Below are 21,111 nucleotides of genomic sequence, written 5' to 3' on the forward strand. Positions count from 1 at the left end.
CAGAGAGAGAGAGGGGAGAGAGCCAGCACAGGCAGACAGAATGGCAGGCAGAGGCAGAGGGAGAAGCAGGCTCCCCGCCGAGCAAGGAGCCTGATGTGGGACTTGATCCCAGGACGCTGGGATCATGACCTGAGCCGAAGGCAGCTGCTTAACCAACTGAGCCACCCAGGCGTCCCCATTTCAAAACTTTCTAACAGGACATATTTACTACCATTAGAAAAAGATACAAGACTACAATCATTATGCTAATAAAGGACATGAAAATGAAATCAGAAAGCCTGTTTTTCTGGGAAAATCAGAGAGATAGATGAGTTTGCTTTTTCCTCCATTTCAAACAGCTACTCACATATCCCAAATGGTTTTCTGAATACTATAGATTTAGTTTAAATAATTTAAGGGATTAACATAAAGGTAAATTATACCAAACATAAAAAAAGTAAGACATTTCACATATACAGGGAATTATCAGGCAGGGTTGCCTTAAATTAATGCAGAGGACTAATTTCATCAGCCCACAAAGATGCTGTAAAGCTCAGGGCATCTTCTTACCAGCTTAATGTTAATGTTCTTTTGCTCCATTTAAAAAAAAGAGAGAAATGGCCACTTTGTGTTTTACAGTCTGTCTGGTTCCTTCCTGCCTGAGATCTTCCTGGGTATGGATTTGTTTTCTTCCCTAATCATATCTTGGGGATTCAGGAAAACTCACTCACTTCCTCTATGTCAGCCTAATGTCTCACTTTAAATAGGGAAAAGGCTGGTGCTGTGTTACAACAGCCCAATTCACATACACATTTTTTTTCATAGAACTGTAGCTTATTGGTTGGATACTCCAAATGCTGGCACTGGGCAGAGGCCTAATTATATGGAGCGTGGTCCACATCTTTAGGGATGCCAGGTAAGAGACCTGTGGACAGGTTGCTGGAGATGCTGAATATGCAGTGTTTCTACCTTTTAAAATTAGCTATGAAGGGGGCGCCTGGGTGGCTCAGTGGGTTAAGGCTCTGCCTTCACTCGGGCCATGATCCTAGGGTCCTGGGATAGAGTCCTGCAATGGGCTCTCTGCTCAGCGGGGAGCCTGCTCCTCCCCCACCACCCCAGCCTGCCCCTCTGCCTACTTGTGATCTCTGTTTGTCAAATAAATAAAAACACTTTAAAATTAGCTATGAATGCAGAGACTTATTCTGAAAAATACAGGTTAGCTCACAATCCTTCTATTCGAATCATTCTAATGATGTAACTGGCGGTTTCAATTCTTAAATATTAGACTAGCAGTGGTAATATTTGTGACTTTTAAATTTCGCTCTAACTTTTAAACTTTTCTCTAAATGTGTCAATTGGTATAAAGTGTGGGTGGTTCAAAAATCTGACATATCATATAAGCAAAAGAGCATACGGAGGGACTGGAGTCTCATCTTTGTACTGGGGTGCATCTCATTGTAGGGGATTAAAAACTTCATCACATGCACCAGGAGTGGGAAAAAACTGCTTCTTTTACCAACCAAGTAGAGACTTTCTATGACCTGTATCTTCAGTGCTAAAACAGTGATAACGTCTTATATTTACCATTTTATAGAAGCCTCGTGATTAAAAATTAGTACAACATTTAAGGACCTGAAGTATAGAAAATTAAAGTAACATTATATTCCTTGAAATTTTTCCCAAGACACAACAATGATAATACAATATTAAGGAAAAGGATGGCTTCGGCCAAAAAATTAGAACAAAGTTAACATCCATGGTTGGATTTAAATACTATGAAACGTACAAAACCTTTGAGCCAAAGAAAGACACCTGGGCATGCAGAACATTTGTTTCATCTTAAACTAGTAATGAAATAGCAACAGCGCAAAATCTGGGTTTATTATGCACAGAGCTGAGTACGGCAAAAGGTGTAACAATGCTGCTTACTTTTCTTAGATATAAAATGGTCCTGGCTTTTTCTAAAGCCTTTTATTTTTAAGCAAAATCACCCAATTTTAGTGGTTCTATAAAATATAAATGAATGACAGGATCCAAACTTATCCACCAGAGTAAATGTTTGCTTTTTTGGTTGAAATTGCAATTTACAGTCTTCCATATCATGAACCAGAAGCCCTTCAGAAAATTCCAGCCCAAGCTCTGAGAATAAAATAAAGTCTACTAGTCTTGTCTTGTTATTATATGTCTCATGTGTTTTTAATAAAAGGAGCACAAAACAATCATGAAAGAACAACTGAATGCAAGGTAGTATTTACATCTGGTGTTTGGGAGCTGAAGCCAGGCTGTGCCTGCAACTCCAGGGAAAATAGCAAGATGGCAATTGAGGGTTTCTGAATGTAAACAATACTGACTATAGGCTCACGGAGAAACCTTCCTTCACAGAGAAACCTTTAATCTCACTCTTTCTTTTGCATTGCAAGTCAATGCTATATTTATGGATGCAATCTGCAGACTCTTAAAATACAAAATGAGGTTCTCCTCACTTGCAACTTAGCAGGAATTTTCTGTGTTCTTTTAAGCCTTCGGGTACTTTTTTGATCCACATACTTAATTTTTTTTAATAGCAGCAATCTAACTTAATGCAGCTCTGAAAATAAGTAGTCCTTTCCATGCCCATTCAGAACTAACTGCTGGCAGAACACTTGCATTTGCTTAAGTTTTAACTTTGGACTCAGATTTTTAAAAATCATGCTGTGATTGTCAATATTATCTTCCTTAGATCAAGTATGGTTGCCTCAATTTTGAAGATAATCGAGCTAGGGAAAGACCAAAAGATTTATTTCTAAAGCTTCCTACAGATTTCTACGATCACATTCATCTGACTTTATTCCCAGTCCTGTTATCCTTGTAGAAGTTTGGTACATTAGATAAGGAGTATAAAAAAAAGTGTGTATAGCTATGCTACTTAAAACATGCAACAAAATTTGGACAGGCATGCTTGTTAAGAGTCAATAAAAGTCTCTTGCATTTAAGAAAAAGATGCATGAAAACACTCAGACCTATTTCTGGCAATTGGATTCACTGGCACAACGCAAAATAATGGTACTATACTGCACCAACATAACGGTGGAATGAGAATATTCTTCTAGGATCAGGTCTTTAAGGAATCCACATTAGGTGATTAGATTCCCATATCTTAGTAAGTTCTCAGCTACCAAAAGCCTACTTCAAAAATATTTATGCTTCGATTTTCTCTTTTCTTCATTAACATAATGAAATATTTATCTTTTTTTCTGATTTTCCACCCCCACCCTTTTCCCGTGACCAGCAGCTCCAGGCCCCGATTTCTCTTTAACCCGTACTCTACAATTTGGCTTTCTGTTAACAGGGAGCCAGCGATTGTCTTCTGCTCATCTTCTTTGATTAAAACTCCTGATGGAGAATAACTGGTGTGACCATGGTGTTGCTTACCATTAATACACATGCTGGACAGCAGAGTCATGCACCCCTCCCATTGCTTGTTGGCCCCACCTGGGCCATGCAGGCAGGGAGCACTTCCCATACACTTCCTTCACCAGTTAAACGGAAACACACACATTCAAATCCCAGTGCAATATCAGGTTTTCAGGAAGAGAGGCTTCCCCCAAAGATGATCAGTCCATGTTTCCAAAGAGTCTCACACTTCGTTATGGACGGTGAAACCTGACACAAGAAACAGAAACCCTGTGAGTCTGTGGTAGAGAAACACAGTCCGCAATTAGTAAACTGAATAAGGTACAGTAATGTTTATAAATTAAAGGCAGTCTAGACATCCCCCAACTGAATTATTGTTATAAATCACCGTCGTAACAGAATACTGTTACAAATGTGAGGTTGGAAAGCAGAGGCAGCCCCTACACAAAATATTCTGGTTATATGGTCCAGGATACAGAGAAATCAATACACAAAACATCACTAAACTTGAGGGTCATGTTCTGACCTGTACTGAGCAGAGTGGGATGTTTCATAAAGGATTTGGTTACACCTGGTTTGTAGTTCTAAAAGGAAACCATCCACAAATAGTCCCTATTGGTTCAGCTACCTTCTTTGCCTGAATTTCCAAATGCCTGCCAGCATTCCCATCCAAATGTTCCACTAAGCATGGCCACAGATATACAAATTATCTTTTCTTGTAAATCTGTCTTTGCACTTTTAAACGAAGATTTTATTTACTTATTTGAAAGAGAGACAGAGAGCTCATGGGAGCATGAGCAGGGGGAGGGGCAGAGAGAGAGGGAGAAGCAGACTCTCCTGCTGAGCATGGAGCCCAAGGTAGGGCTCAATCCCAGGACTCCGGGATTATGACTTGAGCCAAAGGCAGATGCTTAACAGACAAGCCACTCATGCACCACTGCACTTTCTATCTTGTTAAACAATCTACCTTTTAAAAGATTTTTACTTTAGGACCCTCAGATTTGCAACTCATTTCTCTCCTTCACCCTCCATATCCCACTAGACACTAACTCTTGTCTCGTTTGCCTGTCTTTGATCCATCAAAGCTCTCCCGACTTTTGCTAGTCCTATTTGAACAGCCTGCTAGCTAGCTAGCTGGTTTCACATCCACTTTGAATTAAATTCCTAAAGCTAGCCCTGGCATATAACCTCGGGAGTTACATGAATTTCCACGCTCTACATTTTTTTTTTAAGATTTTATTTATTTATTTGACAGATAGAGATCACAAGTAGGCAGAGAAGCAGGCAGAGAGAGAGGAGGAAGCAGGCTCCCTGCTGAGCAGAGAGCCCGATGCGGGGCTTGATTCCAGGACCCCAGGATCATGACCTGAGCCAAAGGCAGAGGCTTTAACCCGCTGAGCCACCCAGGCGCCCCTCACACTCTACATTTGTTAAATGAAGACAATACTCCTGTTTCAGTTACCTGGGCATTGTTTTTGCCTTCAGATCTTGCAAAAATCCTTACTCAAACCTGGCCCTTTCCACTGGCTTTCCCCTCTAAATGGGGTGGCCCCACTTTGGGGGTAGAATGTTCTTCTTTCCCCAGACAGTGCTGATAGCTTCTTCTTGTCATTTAAATCACAGGATAGGTTGTATTTCCCTAAGAGATGTATTTCCCTTGTCCCTTCCACAGCATCCTGTTACATTTTCTTGATAGTTCTTAGCACAATTTGAAATCATCATGTTGATTTATTTGTTTACTTGCTAATGGTTTGTCTCCCTCACTAGAACATAATCATGGGAGACTGAAGACTTTATCTGACATGTTCTCAATTCCCCAGTCCAGAAAAGAGTCTGACTCACTCTGTGTGCTCAATCAATACTTGCTGAATGCATAAACAACTGATTACATATATACTGGGCACTTAGAAAGTAAGTAATTCTTGTAATTGATGAATCTAATCATGAGACCCCCAAAATGAACTAAAATTAAATTTATACTAATCTATGATATTGCATATGATAGGACATTCCACCATGCTTTCTAGGAAGAGTCAACAACTACTGAAGAAAAATAGAAATCCTATAAAAATACTTCAAAATAGTAATTGAAAATCTCTTAAATCAAACTTTTTATATAAAATATTAAAAAGAGGCAGATAATAATGAGAAATGAAATTACTACTGTTTACCATATGCCCAGCACAACTCCAAGCACTATACATATATTACCTAGTTCAATCCTCAAAACAATCCTATGAAGTATCCCCTCCCCTCTGTACAGATGTGGAAACAGACACAGGGATGCTAAGTCATGTGCCCAAGGCACAGAGCTGGTAAGAGGAGGTGCCAGGCTCCAGACTCTATCCCTAATCTAGACCGACTATGAGAACCAGGACATGCCTTCACTCATACTCTCATTCAGAGCTTTCTTGGTGCCCTCTGGGTAGAATGCAAAGGAAGAGGTAACCAGTTAGATTTCTAAATCTGTCAGTTAGTTTTGATTAATTTTGACTAGAGAAAAGTCCTGTTCCACATCTTAGGCTACTTTTTTTTTTTTTTTAAAAGATTTTATTTATTTGAGAGAGAGTGAGCAGGGAGAGCAGGGAGAGGGGCAGATGGAGAGGGAGAGAGAGAATGCCAAGCGTATTTGGCACTGAGCATGGAGCCTGACATGGGGTTCCATCAGGCCCGATGTGCGGAGTTCCTGACCTGAGCTAAAATCGAGAGTCAGATGCTTATCTGACTGAGCCTGCCTAGCCTGTACTTTGATAGCTACGGTTTCCTCAAAAACATCTGCCTTTTGTCACAAAGGGAACTAGGTGAGAATGGGCTCAGCACAAACTTTTTGCAATTATTAGAAAAGCAAGTCCAGTGACGTCCTTGAGGATGAAATGAGCAGTATCACTTCTCTCCACGCAGGACACACAAGCACTGTCCATACCACGCAAAGGGAGCAGGAGCCCCAGGGGGCCCCTGACAATACAGACAAATATACGGCACCTGCAGGGGCTTCCCACCCTGAGCTATCAAAGGTCCCTCTTTGTTAGGTTCAGCTTTTCTAGGAATTAAATACAAACTCTTCTAATTTAGCAATTATTTTAGCCCTCTCCTAATTTGCCGGGCTTTGTACAGCAAACATTCCACAGTGCCCTAATCTTCGCTTGGCTCTGGATTCAAAGGACAAGCATGGGGAAACAACAAGCATGGGCAGGTTTGGTCTTCACACTGATAATGTCTGAGATGCAGAAGGTCAATAAACGAATAAGGGGGTTGAGCAACAAAGTGAGTAGTCAGTGGACCGGAGAAGATTTAAAACTTTCTAAAGCCCAGAATTTTCCTGGAAAGTGTTCTGCTTTTAATTTCCCCCAAATTAGCCGGACACTATAAAGTTTTCTGTTTTTCCCGCAGGCACTATTTGCCCACAGATTCCATCAGAGAATGAATTCCACATATGGGTGTGTGGAAGGTCACAGGCCATCAGCATAGCTCTTAGGGCTGGCTAAGAGAAGAAGGTGACCAACTAGTAGTGTGACTGCCACAACATGCTGACGAAGCCAGGGGTCAGAAATGTACCCTCTCTTCATATGGACCACCAGACCTGGTTTAAAAAACAGAACACAAAAATCCCACAAATAAAAAAGCCACCTCATATATTTTCTTGCACTATCCAATCAGAAAAAGACATTTATATCCTGTTTAAATTAGGCATCTTTTCTTCAAGTTTGGCTCAGAGGTACTGAAAATGTAAACTGTTCTTACATTTGTTACTACCCAACCGCTCGCATTCATTCTGAAATACGAGAAGTTCAGCTTTTCCTCCTTAGAAGATCACCTGACAGAACGAGTTGGGCTTTAGGCTTTCAGTTGACAGAGCAATAGATAGATACATTGTGCCCCAAGGATGCTCAAACTTTTCAACCACTCTTTTTTCAGAACTCTCCTGAGACTCAAATTTGAAGTTACCTATATTTTCTTATTATTAAAACTGGAATACATCTTAATTTCATACTGTTGAGAGGAAGTGAATGAGGGCGGAGCTACTTTAACGTCCCAGAATTCAGGTAAAGATCATTCTTTTCCCTAAAGATGATTCCTCCACAAATTACTCCCCCTTCCTATAAAGTCATTCAAATAACAGAACATAAATTACCCACAAAAGTAAAATGTTACTTTCGTATACATAAATACAGAAATCCTGAATCATTCATTTCTCATTTGAAAGGGTTTCATCATCAAGGCATATGCACATTAAACAAATGAGCAATTTCTCCTAACCACAGCTCCTAGTTCTACCTGAAAAGCCAGATTACACACTGGATAGGCTTTTATGATTCCAAATACTGAGCCATATGCTTTCAATGCTGATTAAAGCGGCATTTTGCAGCTTTTTCAAGTTTCTATCCAGGTTCATGAGGCACCCATAGAAGGGAACAGCCATGCAGAAGAAGCCTTCTTATTCCTCTGTGGAACACCCTGTATTTTTCATTGAGGTCCCACATGTAATTCTTGTCATGTCACAGGTTTTTTTTTTAGAGATTTTATTCACTTAGCACAGAGAGAGAGGAGGAAAGAGAGAGCAAGCAGGAGCCTGGGTTTGGGGAGGGGAAAGGGAAAGGGAGAAGCAGGCTCCCTGCTGAGCAGAGCGCCTGGAATCCTGACCAGAGCCAAAGGCAGAGGCTTAATCAACGGAGCCACCCAGGCGCCCCTGAAGTCACATTCTGATAAGTGTATCTAGAAGCTAAAAAGCAGTTTAGCTGTAAATCTACATGGAACAGTAATCACTGAAGATGGTATAGAACAAGCTAATAACTTTAAAAACACACAACCACACCCACCCACATACCTCAACCACATTAAAGAAGCTGGAGTAGAGGAAAAAACCCCCAAAACTATAACCCCATTCTATAAGAAACTGTTAAGAGCTTTTGGATGTTATTTTCCAATTTTTTCCCCTATGTATCTGAATTTTTAAATAAAAGATATAAAAAGCTATCTATGGCTTTATCAGTATCCTGATTTTTCCACTTAACAATATGCCAGCGATCTCTTGAGACCCACTTTGATTCTAAGAGCATCAATTCAATGATTCTTTGCTTAATATAACAAGTAAATAATTAATAAGCTAATAAAATTATAAACATGAAAGTACTACACTGCAGACTCTATTCTTGCTTACAAATTCAAAGTTTACTTTTATAAAAGTAATATTCTCTCTTGATTATAAATCTAACCCATCTGGACACTTAAAAAAAATTCTGGAAAACAGAGACTATCCTGAAGATTACAATGACCCTTCATCTTACTGCTCAGCTATAACCATTTTCCAAATGTAGTTTTTAAATAAAATTTGACCTTTCATACAATTTGTCTTTCTAATTTAGAGAATCATCTTAAGTTGTAGAAATGCCATTTACTATGGAAAGGGAAGTGGCTTTATTTTGCCATAGTGGTCTCCTCCCAGAATGCAATAATCCTATTAAGTAACACAGTGCCCTTCAAATGGTCTTCTGGGTTTTTGAACGGTGGGCTGGGTGGGCAGCTGTTGGTGGCAGAAAACACAGGATGTGGCTGGACAGGCACTGAGTGTTCTAAGAAGCTGGGGTTAGAGCTTGGAACCTCTCATGCCGCAGGATGAAGTCTCATGGGCACCACTAGTCCTCACCCCTGTTACGTGGCCCCAGAACGCATTGCAATGCCAGAGAGCTAGCTAAAAGATGCTGGGAAAGACCAGGGGAATCAGATGAAAAGGGTGGATTGCTATAATTCTTTACTGCGCCAGATCGAACATGTCACAGAATATATCCCATGCTGGAGGTTTCACATGTGTCTTCTGAATACACCAGTAACGAGAATGTCACAATTAATTTTAGTGCTGGCACATTATTTAAGAAAAGCTAGCATGATGGGATCCTCATTTACAGAAAGAGAACTTAGGGAATGGAACCTTTATTTTTCTTTTAAATATTTGTTTCTGATAATAAATTCTTGTATCTCAAAAACTCATAGAGTGGAAAGCCGCCTTTTCATGCCTGCCCCTAACCACCAATTCTCCTCCCCAGAGGCAACCAATGTTACCAGCTTTTTGTGAATCTCTCCAGAGATACAGACACATGGGAAGAAGATCTTTCTTCCCATGGGAATGGATCTTTCCAGTGTCGACTGATACATCGCTGTGTGGGAGATTATCTCTGGATAAAGAGATGTCTGGGCAGAAGGCGCAGGATTGCCTCAACCTTTCTATGAACAACCTAAATCCCGCAGGGAGTTAACAGATTTAGGTTCTGAATGGCAGGCTTACTTGATATAAGGAGATAATGTTTGGCACTAATAAGAAGAGCTAATAAGTGAGCTGCTCTCTATCTAGATGGCATTTAAAGGGTTAAGTAATGATCCACAACCTGTATATTCCCTTCCAGGGTGGCTGGTGCTAAGAGCAACAATATCTTCTCCATAAACAATTTTCTAAATGTAAAACATTACCATATTTTGGTATTATTTTGATTAGACTCAACAATGTTTACCAAAACTTTATCTTCTTAAAAGAAATCCTGAAAACAATTTGAAAATCATAAGCACGATTTTTACAAGTCAGAGCCAAAAGATTTCTCTACTGGAATGCAACTCTAATGATGTAATACAAATTAATGGACAAATAGCAGCAGACATTGGCTTTGCTGCCAGGTTTTGAAGAGTACTTAAGCAAGGCATATTTATCTTAGTTATATGAATATTTAATTTTTCCTTATCTGGATAGACATTTTAAAGAGTGGTAATCAATACATTTTTTGGAAAACTCTGAAAGCTTACCCTTGTTACAAAAAAAAAAGGATATAATATTCTCTTAAAATGCAGCTCATCCCTATTTACATCTATTAATATTTACTTAAACAATAAAGATATCAATAGACTTTTATAGTATACAGCAAGTATACTCTTTAAATTTCTGTAGATGAGTAAATACAGAAAAATAGCCAATGGAATTTTGAAGGTGAAAAAAATGCCCTACCAGATATAAAAACACACTACAAATCTATTCTAATTGAAATTGAACAGTGTGACACAGTGCAATGACAGGAAACAGATCACTAGAGCATTATAAAGAATCCAGTAACTGATCCATGTGCATATGAGAAGAATTTCACATCAAGGCGGAAATAAATGGGGCAACTGACTACTGATTCCTTTCTTTATTTTTGCTCAAGTTTTTATTAAAATTCTAGTTAGTCAACATATAGTGTAATATTGGTTTCAGGAGCAGAATTTAATGAGTTATCACTTGCTCATAACATATTCCTTCCTTGATGCCCATCACCCATCTAACCCATCCCCCACCCACCTCCTTCCATCAACTCTGTCCGTTCTCTATAGTTCAGTCTCTTAAAAGCCTCCCTCGTTCTTTTTTCCCCTTCCCCTATGTTCATGTGTTTTGTTTCTTAAATTCTACTATGAGTGAAATCACATGGTATTTGTCTTTCTCTAACTGACTTGTTTTGCTTAGCATAATACTATGCTCTCGCTCCATCCATGTTTCACTTAGCATAATACACGCTAGCTCCACCCATGTGATTGCAAATGGCAAGACTTCATTCTTTTTGATGGCTGAATAATATTCCATTGTAGACATCTGCCACATCTCATTTATCCATTCATCCTAACTATTGATTTAGAATAAAGTAAAGTTAGTTTACTCTCTTAAATCACCCACACAAATAAAATGCTCAATGGATGAAAGATCTAAGTGCTAAAAAAAAAAAGGCATATATAAAAAATTGAAGAGAATAGATTTATAACCTTGGTCTTCCTCCGTAAGACACAAAACAATGAAGTAAAAGTAACAATATAGACACATTTGAATGTGCAAAAATTTAAACAAAAGACCACACAAAAAAGTTAAAACATTAAGAACAAATTGAGGAAAAGTATGGTGACATATGTAATAAAGAGCAAATATCCACAACATCTAAGGAGTTTTTACTAATTCATGTGAAAAAGACAACCCAAAAGAAAACTGGTCAAGGTAAATCAAAAATTAAAAATAAATGGTCAGTAAAGATATGTAAAGATGCTCAACCTTATAGAAATCAATGTTCAGTTTTTAGACTACAGACCCCTCACCACCACCACCACCACCATCCTGTCCCGCCAGTGCTGAAGAGGTGATACACAAGGCATGCTCATAAACTGCAAGTCACAGAATAGCATCTTTTAAAATATAAAAAACATAAATCCAGTGACCTGGTGAATCCACTCATGTTACTAGTACAGAAACACTGGCATGTGTGCACAAAGATATCTATATATTTTAATGATATTTAAAAAAATTTATTTATATGCATATATTTATATATAATAAATATTTATTTATTAACTTGACACAGAGAGAGAGAGAGAGAGAGTATACATGCAGAGTGAGTGGAAGGCAGGGGGAGAGGGAGCAGTCTCCCCAGCTGAGCAGGGAGCCCAATACGGGGCTCTATCCCAGGGTTCTGGGATCATGACCTGAGCCAAAAGCAGATGCTTAACTGACTGAGCCACCCAGTGTCCCCACAAAGACATATTTATAAAGAAAGTCAAGTCACTGTTTTACTAATGAAACACTGAAAATTCCATAACATTTATCAATAGAATAATTGATCAATAACATGTTATATTATCTATAGAATGCCACAAAGTCATTCAAATGAAAGATAGACACTTATATGGAAAAATTTTCTAGATGCTGTTTTGTGTGTGACTCAGAGTGTACATAAAGGCACATGTGTACATACATGTAGATCATATATATACATCTACATGTTTGTAAATACACAGGAAAATGTCTACTAGGATCTACACTGAACTTTAACTAGTGATTACCTGTGAGAACAGAAATGAAGTTGAGAAAGGAGGGAGTGAAGGGAGTTTTCATTTTTATTTGACGGCTTTTTGCACTGTCTGAATGCTTAATTAGAATATATGCTTTGTGCCCATAACAAATATAGATGCAAAAAATAAATGACCTTTACTCTCCTTGCAACCTTTTCTTTTTCACTTGTTCATAATATACGACAGAAGAGAAAGAAACTCTTTCCGTAAAAATGTTTATTTTTCATAAACTGGAACTTCCATAGAAATGTATTTTTTAAAAATTTGATTTTTTTCTATTTTTGTTTATTCTTCCAATGTTATCAAATGATAATTAGGTAATCAGATACTATGAATTCTAGGAAAACTATGCAGAAGTCAAATGATCCTGAATTATAAAGAGTAGGTTGAGTGCAGTCACTCTATCTCAGGGGTCAGGACTCAAAGGCACGAACACGTGCATGTTATCTGTTCAGTTACCTGGAAGTCCCAGCCAACTCAGTGTCACCATAAATATTCAGCCACCTTATTATGATCAACTTTACTGGAGATGTGGGACCACAGGTGTCAAATATCAACAATGAACTTTTCGTGACCCCGCAAGTGGAAGGGAGAAAAGGAGCAGACAGTAGGTCTGGCTTGATCTGTCCACGTGACTGGTCCAAGAGTCGATTAGGATTAGAAGCAGACCTCAAATAGAGAAAAATCCTATACATCCAGATGGCTAAGAGCCCTGAATGCATTTACAAATAAACATGATATAAGAGGAAGCAAGACAAATACAACTCCTTCAGAAGAAAGGGGAGTTTCTTCTGCGTGCCAAACATTATCACAGGAGCAAGGAGGTCTCTACCAGCTTCAGCGCAGGGACTTGCTATTAAATGATGAAGCTATACCATTACTTCCTTTATCATAGGACATACTCCAATGAGCATGGAACACCGCCACCAACAGGAACCAGCGCAGAGAGAGTAGCACTAGAGCGTATGCCTAGTTGAGGCTGTTTCAAGCCTAGGGAATCAGTATTTGCTTTCCTGAAAGACCTACTGTGGTCTTCTTCATGTAATCATCCATCCTGGTATGCTTGTTAGCAATTTGATTTTTCAAGATTTAATTGGCATGCACATTTTTAGCAACATACATGCTATAAAAAAGCAAAGCACATAAACCCATTATAGAGAAAGAAACAGAACACCTGTGAAGAGGGGGGTGGTCAGACTACATGATCACGCAGGTCCCTTCCAGTTTTAGCACAAGAATAAACTGAAACCCAAGGGTACTAGGAGGAAAAAGGGTAGGGTTGCTGTAACCTTCTGCAGGAGCAGTAAAAATTAGATTCCTAGTCTAAGTTAGGTCTTCTGAAAATTGAGTTTCTATATTCTCTAAGTTATGTCTATGGTGAGCCCAAAGCAGACACATAGGTGCCCATAGTGGCTCTCACCAGCATCTGTTCTGAGCATAAAACTTCAACTGAGCCTCTTCAAGAGCAGAATGAATGATTCTAATGCTCATCTCCTGGCCCAGAAAATAAGCCTAAGGAAGAAACCAGAACATAGCGCTTTGGAATGATTCAGACTTCTGTGAAAGAAAGAAAGAAAAAAAGACTTAATTTTAAAAATGTTCATTAGATGGTGTTATGCTCATCTGTCTTTAAAAAAAAATTCTTTTGATTGTGGTAAAATACACATAACATAAAATATGCCAAACCTCATTTTGCCCACCTACCTTGTAAACTGTCGACTCTCTTCATGAACTTCCATTTCTGTGCTTTTAAATTCATTTAGTTCTTTCCTTATTGCTGCCTAAATAGGAAAAAAAAAAAAAAAAAGATAAACAAAGTTGTTGCTTAGGTCACATAATTCCTCAGCCTATACACCATCAACAAAGCAGACATTCTTCTAAGAAATGTCTTGCAAAAAGAGAGTCCTAATTTCTATTAGGTAAAGGTAAGATAAATGTAATATCATACCAAAACCAGGGCAGATTTCCTTGAAGTGTCATTGACGAGGAGGAGAGGAAGAAGGCCTTTGCTAAACCCATCCTGGGGCCTGGTCTGAGTCACATACATCCCCCACCTTTGAGGACCACAAGAATAGCCAGGTCACAAGATTTTCTTCCTTCCTTCCTCCCTTCCTTCCTTTCTTCCTTCTTTCTTTCCTTCCTCATCTGACACCACAATGAGTATGTCTGTGCTACGGGAAAGCACCTTTATTTTTTTAAGATTTTATTTATTTATTTGACAGAGAGAGCGAGAGCACAAGCAGGGGGAGCATCTGAAGGAGAGGGAGAAGCAGGTTCCCTGCTCGCAGGGAGCCTGATGTGGGGCGCCACGCAGGGCTTGATTCCAGGACACTGGGATCATGACCTGAGCCGAAGGCAGACACTTAACCATCTGAGCCACCCAGGCACCCCAAGATTTTTCTGAGAAACAGTATCATTTTCCTATGAAAGTTCTGCATTTCATACCACCCACAACAACATGGCTTTGACCAACTGCCATAGAACTACTGAGAAGGCAGTTGCTTATTTATTCTTTAATATTGAAAATTCAGACAATCAGAATGAAAAATTTCAGCAGAGCACTTAAAGCCACTCAAAGAAAATGTACTAATCGGATGTGATTACTATTACCACATAGCAAACACATAACCCATGTCACATAGATGTTGGGGTTTGAAGAGATGCTTATGTCCCTTAGGTTGAAAAACTGAGATAATCATCAAAACATTAACATCAGTTATCTATTAACAACGGTGACTGGATCACGGATGGTTTCTGGTTTCAACTTTGTGCTTATCTTTATTTCCTAATTTCTCCACTAAGCAGGTTCCCTCACGTGAAGTAAAATTATTAATAAAAACATAACCTAATCTCTGAGAGATGGACTCTTCAGCCCAAACTTAGAATAGTGCAAACCACAGAGAATGACTTCGCTGAGAGATAAGAAAATCTAGTTTGTGGTTGGAAAATGATGAATTTTAGAAAAAGGGAAAAGACAGAAGGAAGCCTTGAGGCTTCTCTCCGGCCTCCTCCCATCACTGACTGTCACTCTGCGATATACAAGCTTTCCCCCAACAGGCTTGTCTGGGTTAGATTTAAATCCTGCAGTCATACATTGCTCACATCTCCCTACTCGTATTCCTCAGCCTCTGTACTTTCTATGGGGAACCTGCGGTCGGAAACTGTGGCAATAATTCTTGCTACTAGGTTCTGAAAGAGATGAAGCAAGCAGAGAGACACTTGTGGTAAGACCATTCATCTTGTCTCACAAAGAAGAGCACAGTGAGGAAACTCTGTCGTACTCACTGTAAATATTGATACCTAACCCCGGAGCTGAAAACAGTGAATACGCCCTATGATACAATCTCCAGTTAGCATCTATTGGAAACACTTCCTTGAAATGAAGTTTTTTAAAATATGGGTAGTGCCAGAGAATCTTGTCTCCATGTTCATTTTAAATTTCTTCTCTGAATGTTAAGACGTCACTAGATACACTTGGTGTTGGAAGTCATGGGTTGCCACCTCACCTATGCCTTCAATAGCAGTGGGACCCTCAGTGAATTATTTTGCTCCCAAACCTGTTTTCCCCTCTGGAAAATGGGGATGAGGATTCCTCACAGTATTTTAAAGCTCCACTAAGAGCATACGTGAAAGTGCTTTGTACACTTACTGTGAAACTTCCGAAAGAAGAAATAGATTTTAGTTTATGATTGAGACTAACAATTCTTTCACTGTTATTTATAGAGTCTACTTTGGGCAAGAAGATAACATCACTGAAGGAGACTCAGACAAATAAGGCAAAGTCCTTATTCTCAATAGTAGGTTGGCTATCAATCTAAGAGTCTGACAAAAGTTAATGAAAGCATTCTTTTAGAACCAGTTGAGATACAGAATCTGCAAAAAAAAAAAAAGAGTACAGTATAGTTCATTTCCAATGGTGAACTATGTGCTAAACATCCCTTACATTAGTAACACTGACAATTCATTTATGACGATATACATATGCATTTTTTCTGAGAAAGTTCAAGATTTGGGGGCCTATCCCACATGTTCATCTGCAATGTGACTTTGGCATTCCCTCATCAAGAGGTGGAGTCTGTTTCTCCAGCCTTGAATCTGGACAAGTCTTGCCATTGCTTTAAACAACACAGTACACCAGGGGTGAAGTTTAGCCAGTCTGGAATCTAGCTCTTAAGTGGCCTGGCATCTTTTGTTTCCTTCTTCTTGGAAGTCAGCTGCCATGTAAAAAAAAAAATGTGACTACCCTCAGGAAACCACACTGTGAGAAAGCCAAGGTATAGGAAGAGGCCTATAAGGATGAGAAGCCATGGGGATGGAGAGAGAGGCCAAGGAGCAACAAGGTACAGATATGCTGGTGAAGGAGCCATCTTGGAAGGAGCAAGCAAAGAAAGACGGTTAAGTCACTAGGAGTTGATAACCCGAACGCTGTATCCTCTTACAAATGATAAGACAGAGGCCTTGAGAGATCATGTCACTTGCTAGACATCAAATGGGTGTTAGGGACAAAGATGGGGCTCATACATAGGCCTTCTTACTTTAAGACCCACAGTCTTTTCACTGAAATGAGCTTCAGGGCCTAAGTCATCCAGATAATTGCCTCAGATCTCCATGTTGTGTGTGCTGGTTTGTAATTAGGAATAATGAGTCAGTTATAGGCAATGAATGCAATGTGAAATTATAGGGACTGGTTGTCTGAAAATATATATCAGCAAGATGTAACTACAGGCAATTAAAGAAAAGCAATACTCCTTTTAAAAGTTCACTGCAGGACTACCACAATTTTATTCCAAGAGTTGCTTCCTCTTACTATTTAAAGAGAAGGTCTCCTGGGGCACCTGGGAGGCTCAGTGAGTTAAACCTCTGCCTTCGGCTCAGGTCATGATCCGAGGGTCCTGGGATCGAGCTCCGCATTGGGCTCCCTGCTCAGCGGCGAGTCTGATTTCTCCCGCTTCTACCGCCCCTCCCCTTCCACTCATGTTCTCTCTTGAAGGCTTTGCTCTCTCGCTAATAAATAAATAAATAACCTTTAAAAAATAAATAAAGAGGTTTCCTGAGAGGGTTATGAGAGGAAAAGGGTAATTAAAGATGCTTCATGTTCAGAAAATATAGGTACAATAATCTTAACTCCCTTCTATGCAAATGAGACCAGAGTTTAGGCCTAAGGACTCTTCCCATAAATGTAAATGGGACTGATTCTGTAGGAAGATATGGGACAGAAAGAGCCAGGCTGCTGTGGTGAGACTGGAGCCCGAATGGTGCTGAGCTGGACCAACATTAGTTAACCACTGAGCTGAAACAAGGTCTTTCTTTCTTTCTTAGTTATTTATTTGAGAGACAGCAAGTATGCACAAACATGCATGAGTGGCAGGAGGGGCAGAGTGAGAGGGAGAATCTGGAGCAGACTCCCCACCGAGTGTGGAGACCGACGCAGGGCTCCACCTCACCGCCTTAAGACCAAGACTCGAGCCAAAACCGAGAGTTAGATGCTTAAGCGACTGAGTCACCCACGTGCCCCAGAAACCAGGTATTTCTAGGACTGAAACAAAACCAACGCCCTGAGACTGAATACACAGCATTTTTGGTACCATTGAGAATTACAGAGAAGAGAGAGGAAAGAAGAATAACTGAAACGAAGTTTAAAACTGACCAGTGATAACTGGTGTGAGAAGGTCTGCTTAATTCCCTCTAGTCGGCTCAGGGATCACCCTTTCCACAAGGAGCTGGTGATTTGTTAAAGGTATGGACTCTGCTGCCTTCTCAAACAACGTGAGCTGTGAGGCCAAGATTAACTGGAGTTCCCTTATTTGACGTTTTTTTTTTTTGCTTATTTCTTTGATAACAAAACTGATATGGAACAAGGAGGGAATTTTTTTTTTAAAGACTGTATTTATTTATTTGAGAGAGAGAGAGAGACAGTGCCAGTAGCGGGGGTGGGGGAAAGGCAGAGAGAGAGGAAGACTCCCCACTGAGCAGGAAGCCGGCCTCTCAGGGCTTGATCCCAGGACTCAGAGATCACTACCTGAGCCTAAGGCAGATGCTTAACTGACTGAGTGACCTAGGTGCCCTTGGAGGGAAGTTCTCGATTATTCATCAAGCTCAATACCATGTATAGGTAAGTGTATTGTTCTTTGCTGCAGGACAACCAGGAACAGGCCAAGATTATGTCTGTATAGAATTAAAATCATCTGTCTTTGCTGCAACCTTGTCCTGTTTAGACAGTACATTCCTGAAAGGGTACTGTGTTCATATTTACGTCCCTGGTATAAGACAGTTCTTAATATATTAATAAAGAATTCCTTCTTGAGTAACTTCTTGGACAAATCCATGTATCATCAGAATTTTCAATTCTTTCACTAGATAATTTTAGACTAGACTGTAAACTGAGGCTTCACGGCACAGTGAAAATCTCACCTGTGGGGAAGAAAGCTTAGATTATCAAGCTTGCCCATGGATGTAACACTGGTGAGCTCTACCATCTATTGATGAACTAGGACTTTATGGATACACTACCTAATTCCCAAGATGGATATAATTGGCTCTACCAGTGAGGAAACCAGAGTTAAATGATTTGGCCAAAGCTGCATCTTCCAAGTGGCCAAGTCAGGAATCATACCTTTATGTGCCCAGCTCCAAAGCCTGCCCTCCCCTTTCCAGCATGGACAGAGCTTCCCAGGGGGATGACAACTGCTGGTGAGCTTCAGTCTTCAGGCCAAGCTGATGGCCTCCTCTGGTCCTGTCTGTCCTGTCATCTTAAGGCTCATTTTTCTCCTTCAGCACAGATACAGACAGACATTATATCTTACTGTATGAGCATCTGTTTCTAGTGCTCTACTCAAATACATATATTCTAAGATTAAAAATGGTGTCTCAAAGGTGAATTAAGCTCAATCAAATTCACAATTAATGGGGGGGTAGACAAAAAAACCCCTCACAATTAATAAGGCATTTCTCCCACCACTTCTCTCTCCTAATTTGAGCAATTTAATAAGACTACCAGATTTATGAGATTCCCTACAGTTATTTTCATAGAATGGGCATTGACTGGTTATTGACTGCCTCCTGATTTCTTCTCTTTATACTTGAATTGCAAAGATTTTTTTAAATGCAAAGTAGCATCTTAGTGGGGCTAAGACAGAGCACTAAGAAAAGAGAGAGAAGGGATGATGCCTTTAGGAGGCAGGAAGTTCAGTGTTTGAGAGCAGAGGCGGAAATACTTAGTTCCAATAATTTTTTTTTTCAATAATGGGATATACAGTTCAAAAGTTATAAAAAGTAAAACTTTTTTAACATGAAAGTTAAATCACTGATTTTTATACTTAATTGGTATAAAATATATTACCTATGGACAGAATAAAATATATACTCACTCAATAAGATACTCTCTTTAACCTGATCATTAGGCATTATGAAGTATTTTTATGAAGCATTATGAAGATATTTTAAAAAGCAAAAAAAATCCAGATATACTTGTAATAATGATGATTAGCATGTATTATTTTCACTCTAAAATCACGACTGACTGTTTTAGTAACTAGGCAATAAGTAACATTTTATTATACTCCTCTTTTAACTTCTAGAGAGAACAAATAACTTTATTTTTTCTAGAGAAAACAAATAACTTTATTTCATTATACTCCTCTTTTAACTTCTTGAGAAAACAAATAAATATTTATTATAACAAATAATTTCATTTTTTAGATAGAAAATAATATGCATTGCTGTGCATTATAATTGGTATTTCTTTTTGTATTTTTGAATATTCTGATTTTTGCCAACAAACATGCGTCACTCATGAATACACAATGTGCTTAGATTAGTGGCATTTTAAATGGTTGCTTTTTTTCTATCTTTAAAAAGTATACAACATTCTTTTAATCTAAAAAAAATTATTCCTATTTTTCTTCGAGGAAAAAAAATTACCACATAAATCCAGTTCTAAAAATACTGCCCTTTAGAATTTCACAAGTGTCAGGAGCACTGGGATAGATAATGTCACAAGGTATAAAATGAGCCTCAGATATGAGGAGGGAGGGGTTCTGGCCATGTTCTGGGGCTCAAAGTTTGCTCTGCAGGGGAGATGCCAGTCATGTGCCTTAAAAGTACTCTTGAACACTAGGCCTACAGAAGAAAAACTGACCAAGTAGATCTCCCCTGCAGTTTAGAAGTCCAGCAGAAAAATCTATTTTTGTTTCAACACAAAGTTAAAAAGAAAAATCCTTTCCGTTATAACTAAAGATGGAGGAGTTTAACCTTTCAACAACAGACATGAGTTAGAAACTATTGCTAGGGTATGGAAATTTAATCATCGAGACTCTCGTGGCTTGCATACTTTGCACCTGATGTGATCTTTACTCATTTCCCTGGACACCCCCTACCTGCTTCTCAGAAGCTCAGCATTTGAATATCAAGCCAGCTGGGAATGGTGGATGTGGCAATTACATTTGTAAAAGATGGCAGCAATCACACCTCTAGCCCTCAAGTTCTTCTGCAGTATGACCTTGCTGATCCCCCACTGGGAGGCAGAGCTAACGCCCCTTGCGCTGAAGCTGGACTATTTGTATGACCCACTTGAAACTAAAAGAAAGTGGTGGAGTAAAGCTAGGTGTCTTCTGAACTGGGGTCAGATAGGGCCATAGAGCTTTCACCTTCATTTCTTGGGGTACTTGCTCCAGGGACAGCCAGCTACCATGTAAGCAGTCTGACCACTCCGAGGCCACTCTGCTGAAGAGGCCATGTGTAGGTGCTCTGGTGGACAGCCCCAACCAAGCCTAGCTTCTGAGCCATCCTCTCAAAAACACCAGACATGTAAAGAAGTCATCTGGGACCCTCCAGAACAACCTCTTTGTCAGCTGAGGGACACTGAGTGACCACAGTCAACCTCACAAAAAGCAG

At 39.5% G+C, this 21,111-nt stretch overlaps 1 protein-coding gene across 6 annotated transcripts in view; it reads right to left on the reverse strand.

Moving 5' to 3' along the window:
- Window positions 1-1,080: 1,080 nt before the first annotated feature.
- Window positions 1,081-21,111, reverse strand: part of PHACTR2 (phosphatase and actin regulator 2) — a 259,175-nt gene continuing 239,144 nt past the window's right edge. For 4 of the 6 annotated variants that reach the window (XM_032339330.1, XM_032339325.1, XM_032339329.1 and 1 more), the window contains 2 exons: window positions 13,924-14,000; window positions 1,081-3,621 (listed from right to left, as the gene is read on the reverse strand). In XM_032339330.1, coding sequence (XP_032195221.1) covers window positions 3,606-3,621; window positions 13,924-14,000 — 93 coding nt within the window. In that variant the 3' untranslated portion in view covers window positions 1,081-3,605. Of the gene's footprint in view, window positions 3,622-13,919; window positions 14,001-21,111 lie in introns of those variants that run through there. The other 2 variants (XM_032339331.1, XM_032339326.1) reach the window with 1 other exon arrangement.

The sequence above is a fragment of the Mustela erminea genome, chromosome 4 (genome assembly GCF_009829155.1).
Source record: "Mustela erminea isolate mMusErm1 chromosome 4, mMusErm1.Pri, whole genome shotgun sequence".
Lineage (NCBI taxonomy): Eukaryota > Metazoa > Chordata > Mammalia > Carnivora > Mustelidae > Mustela > Mustela erminea.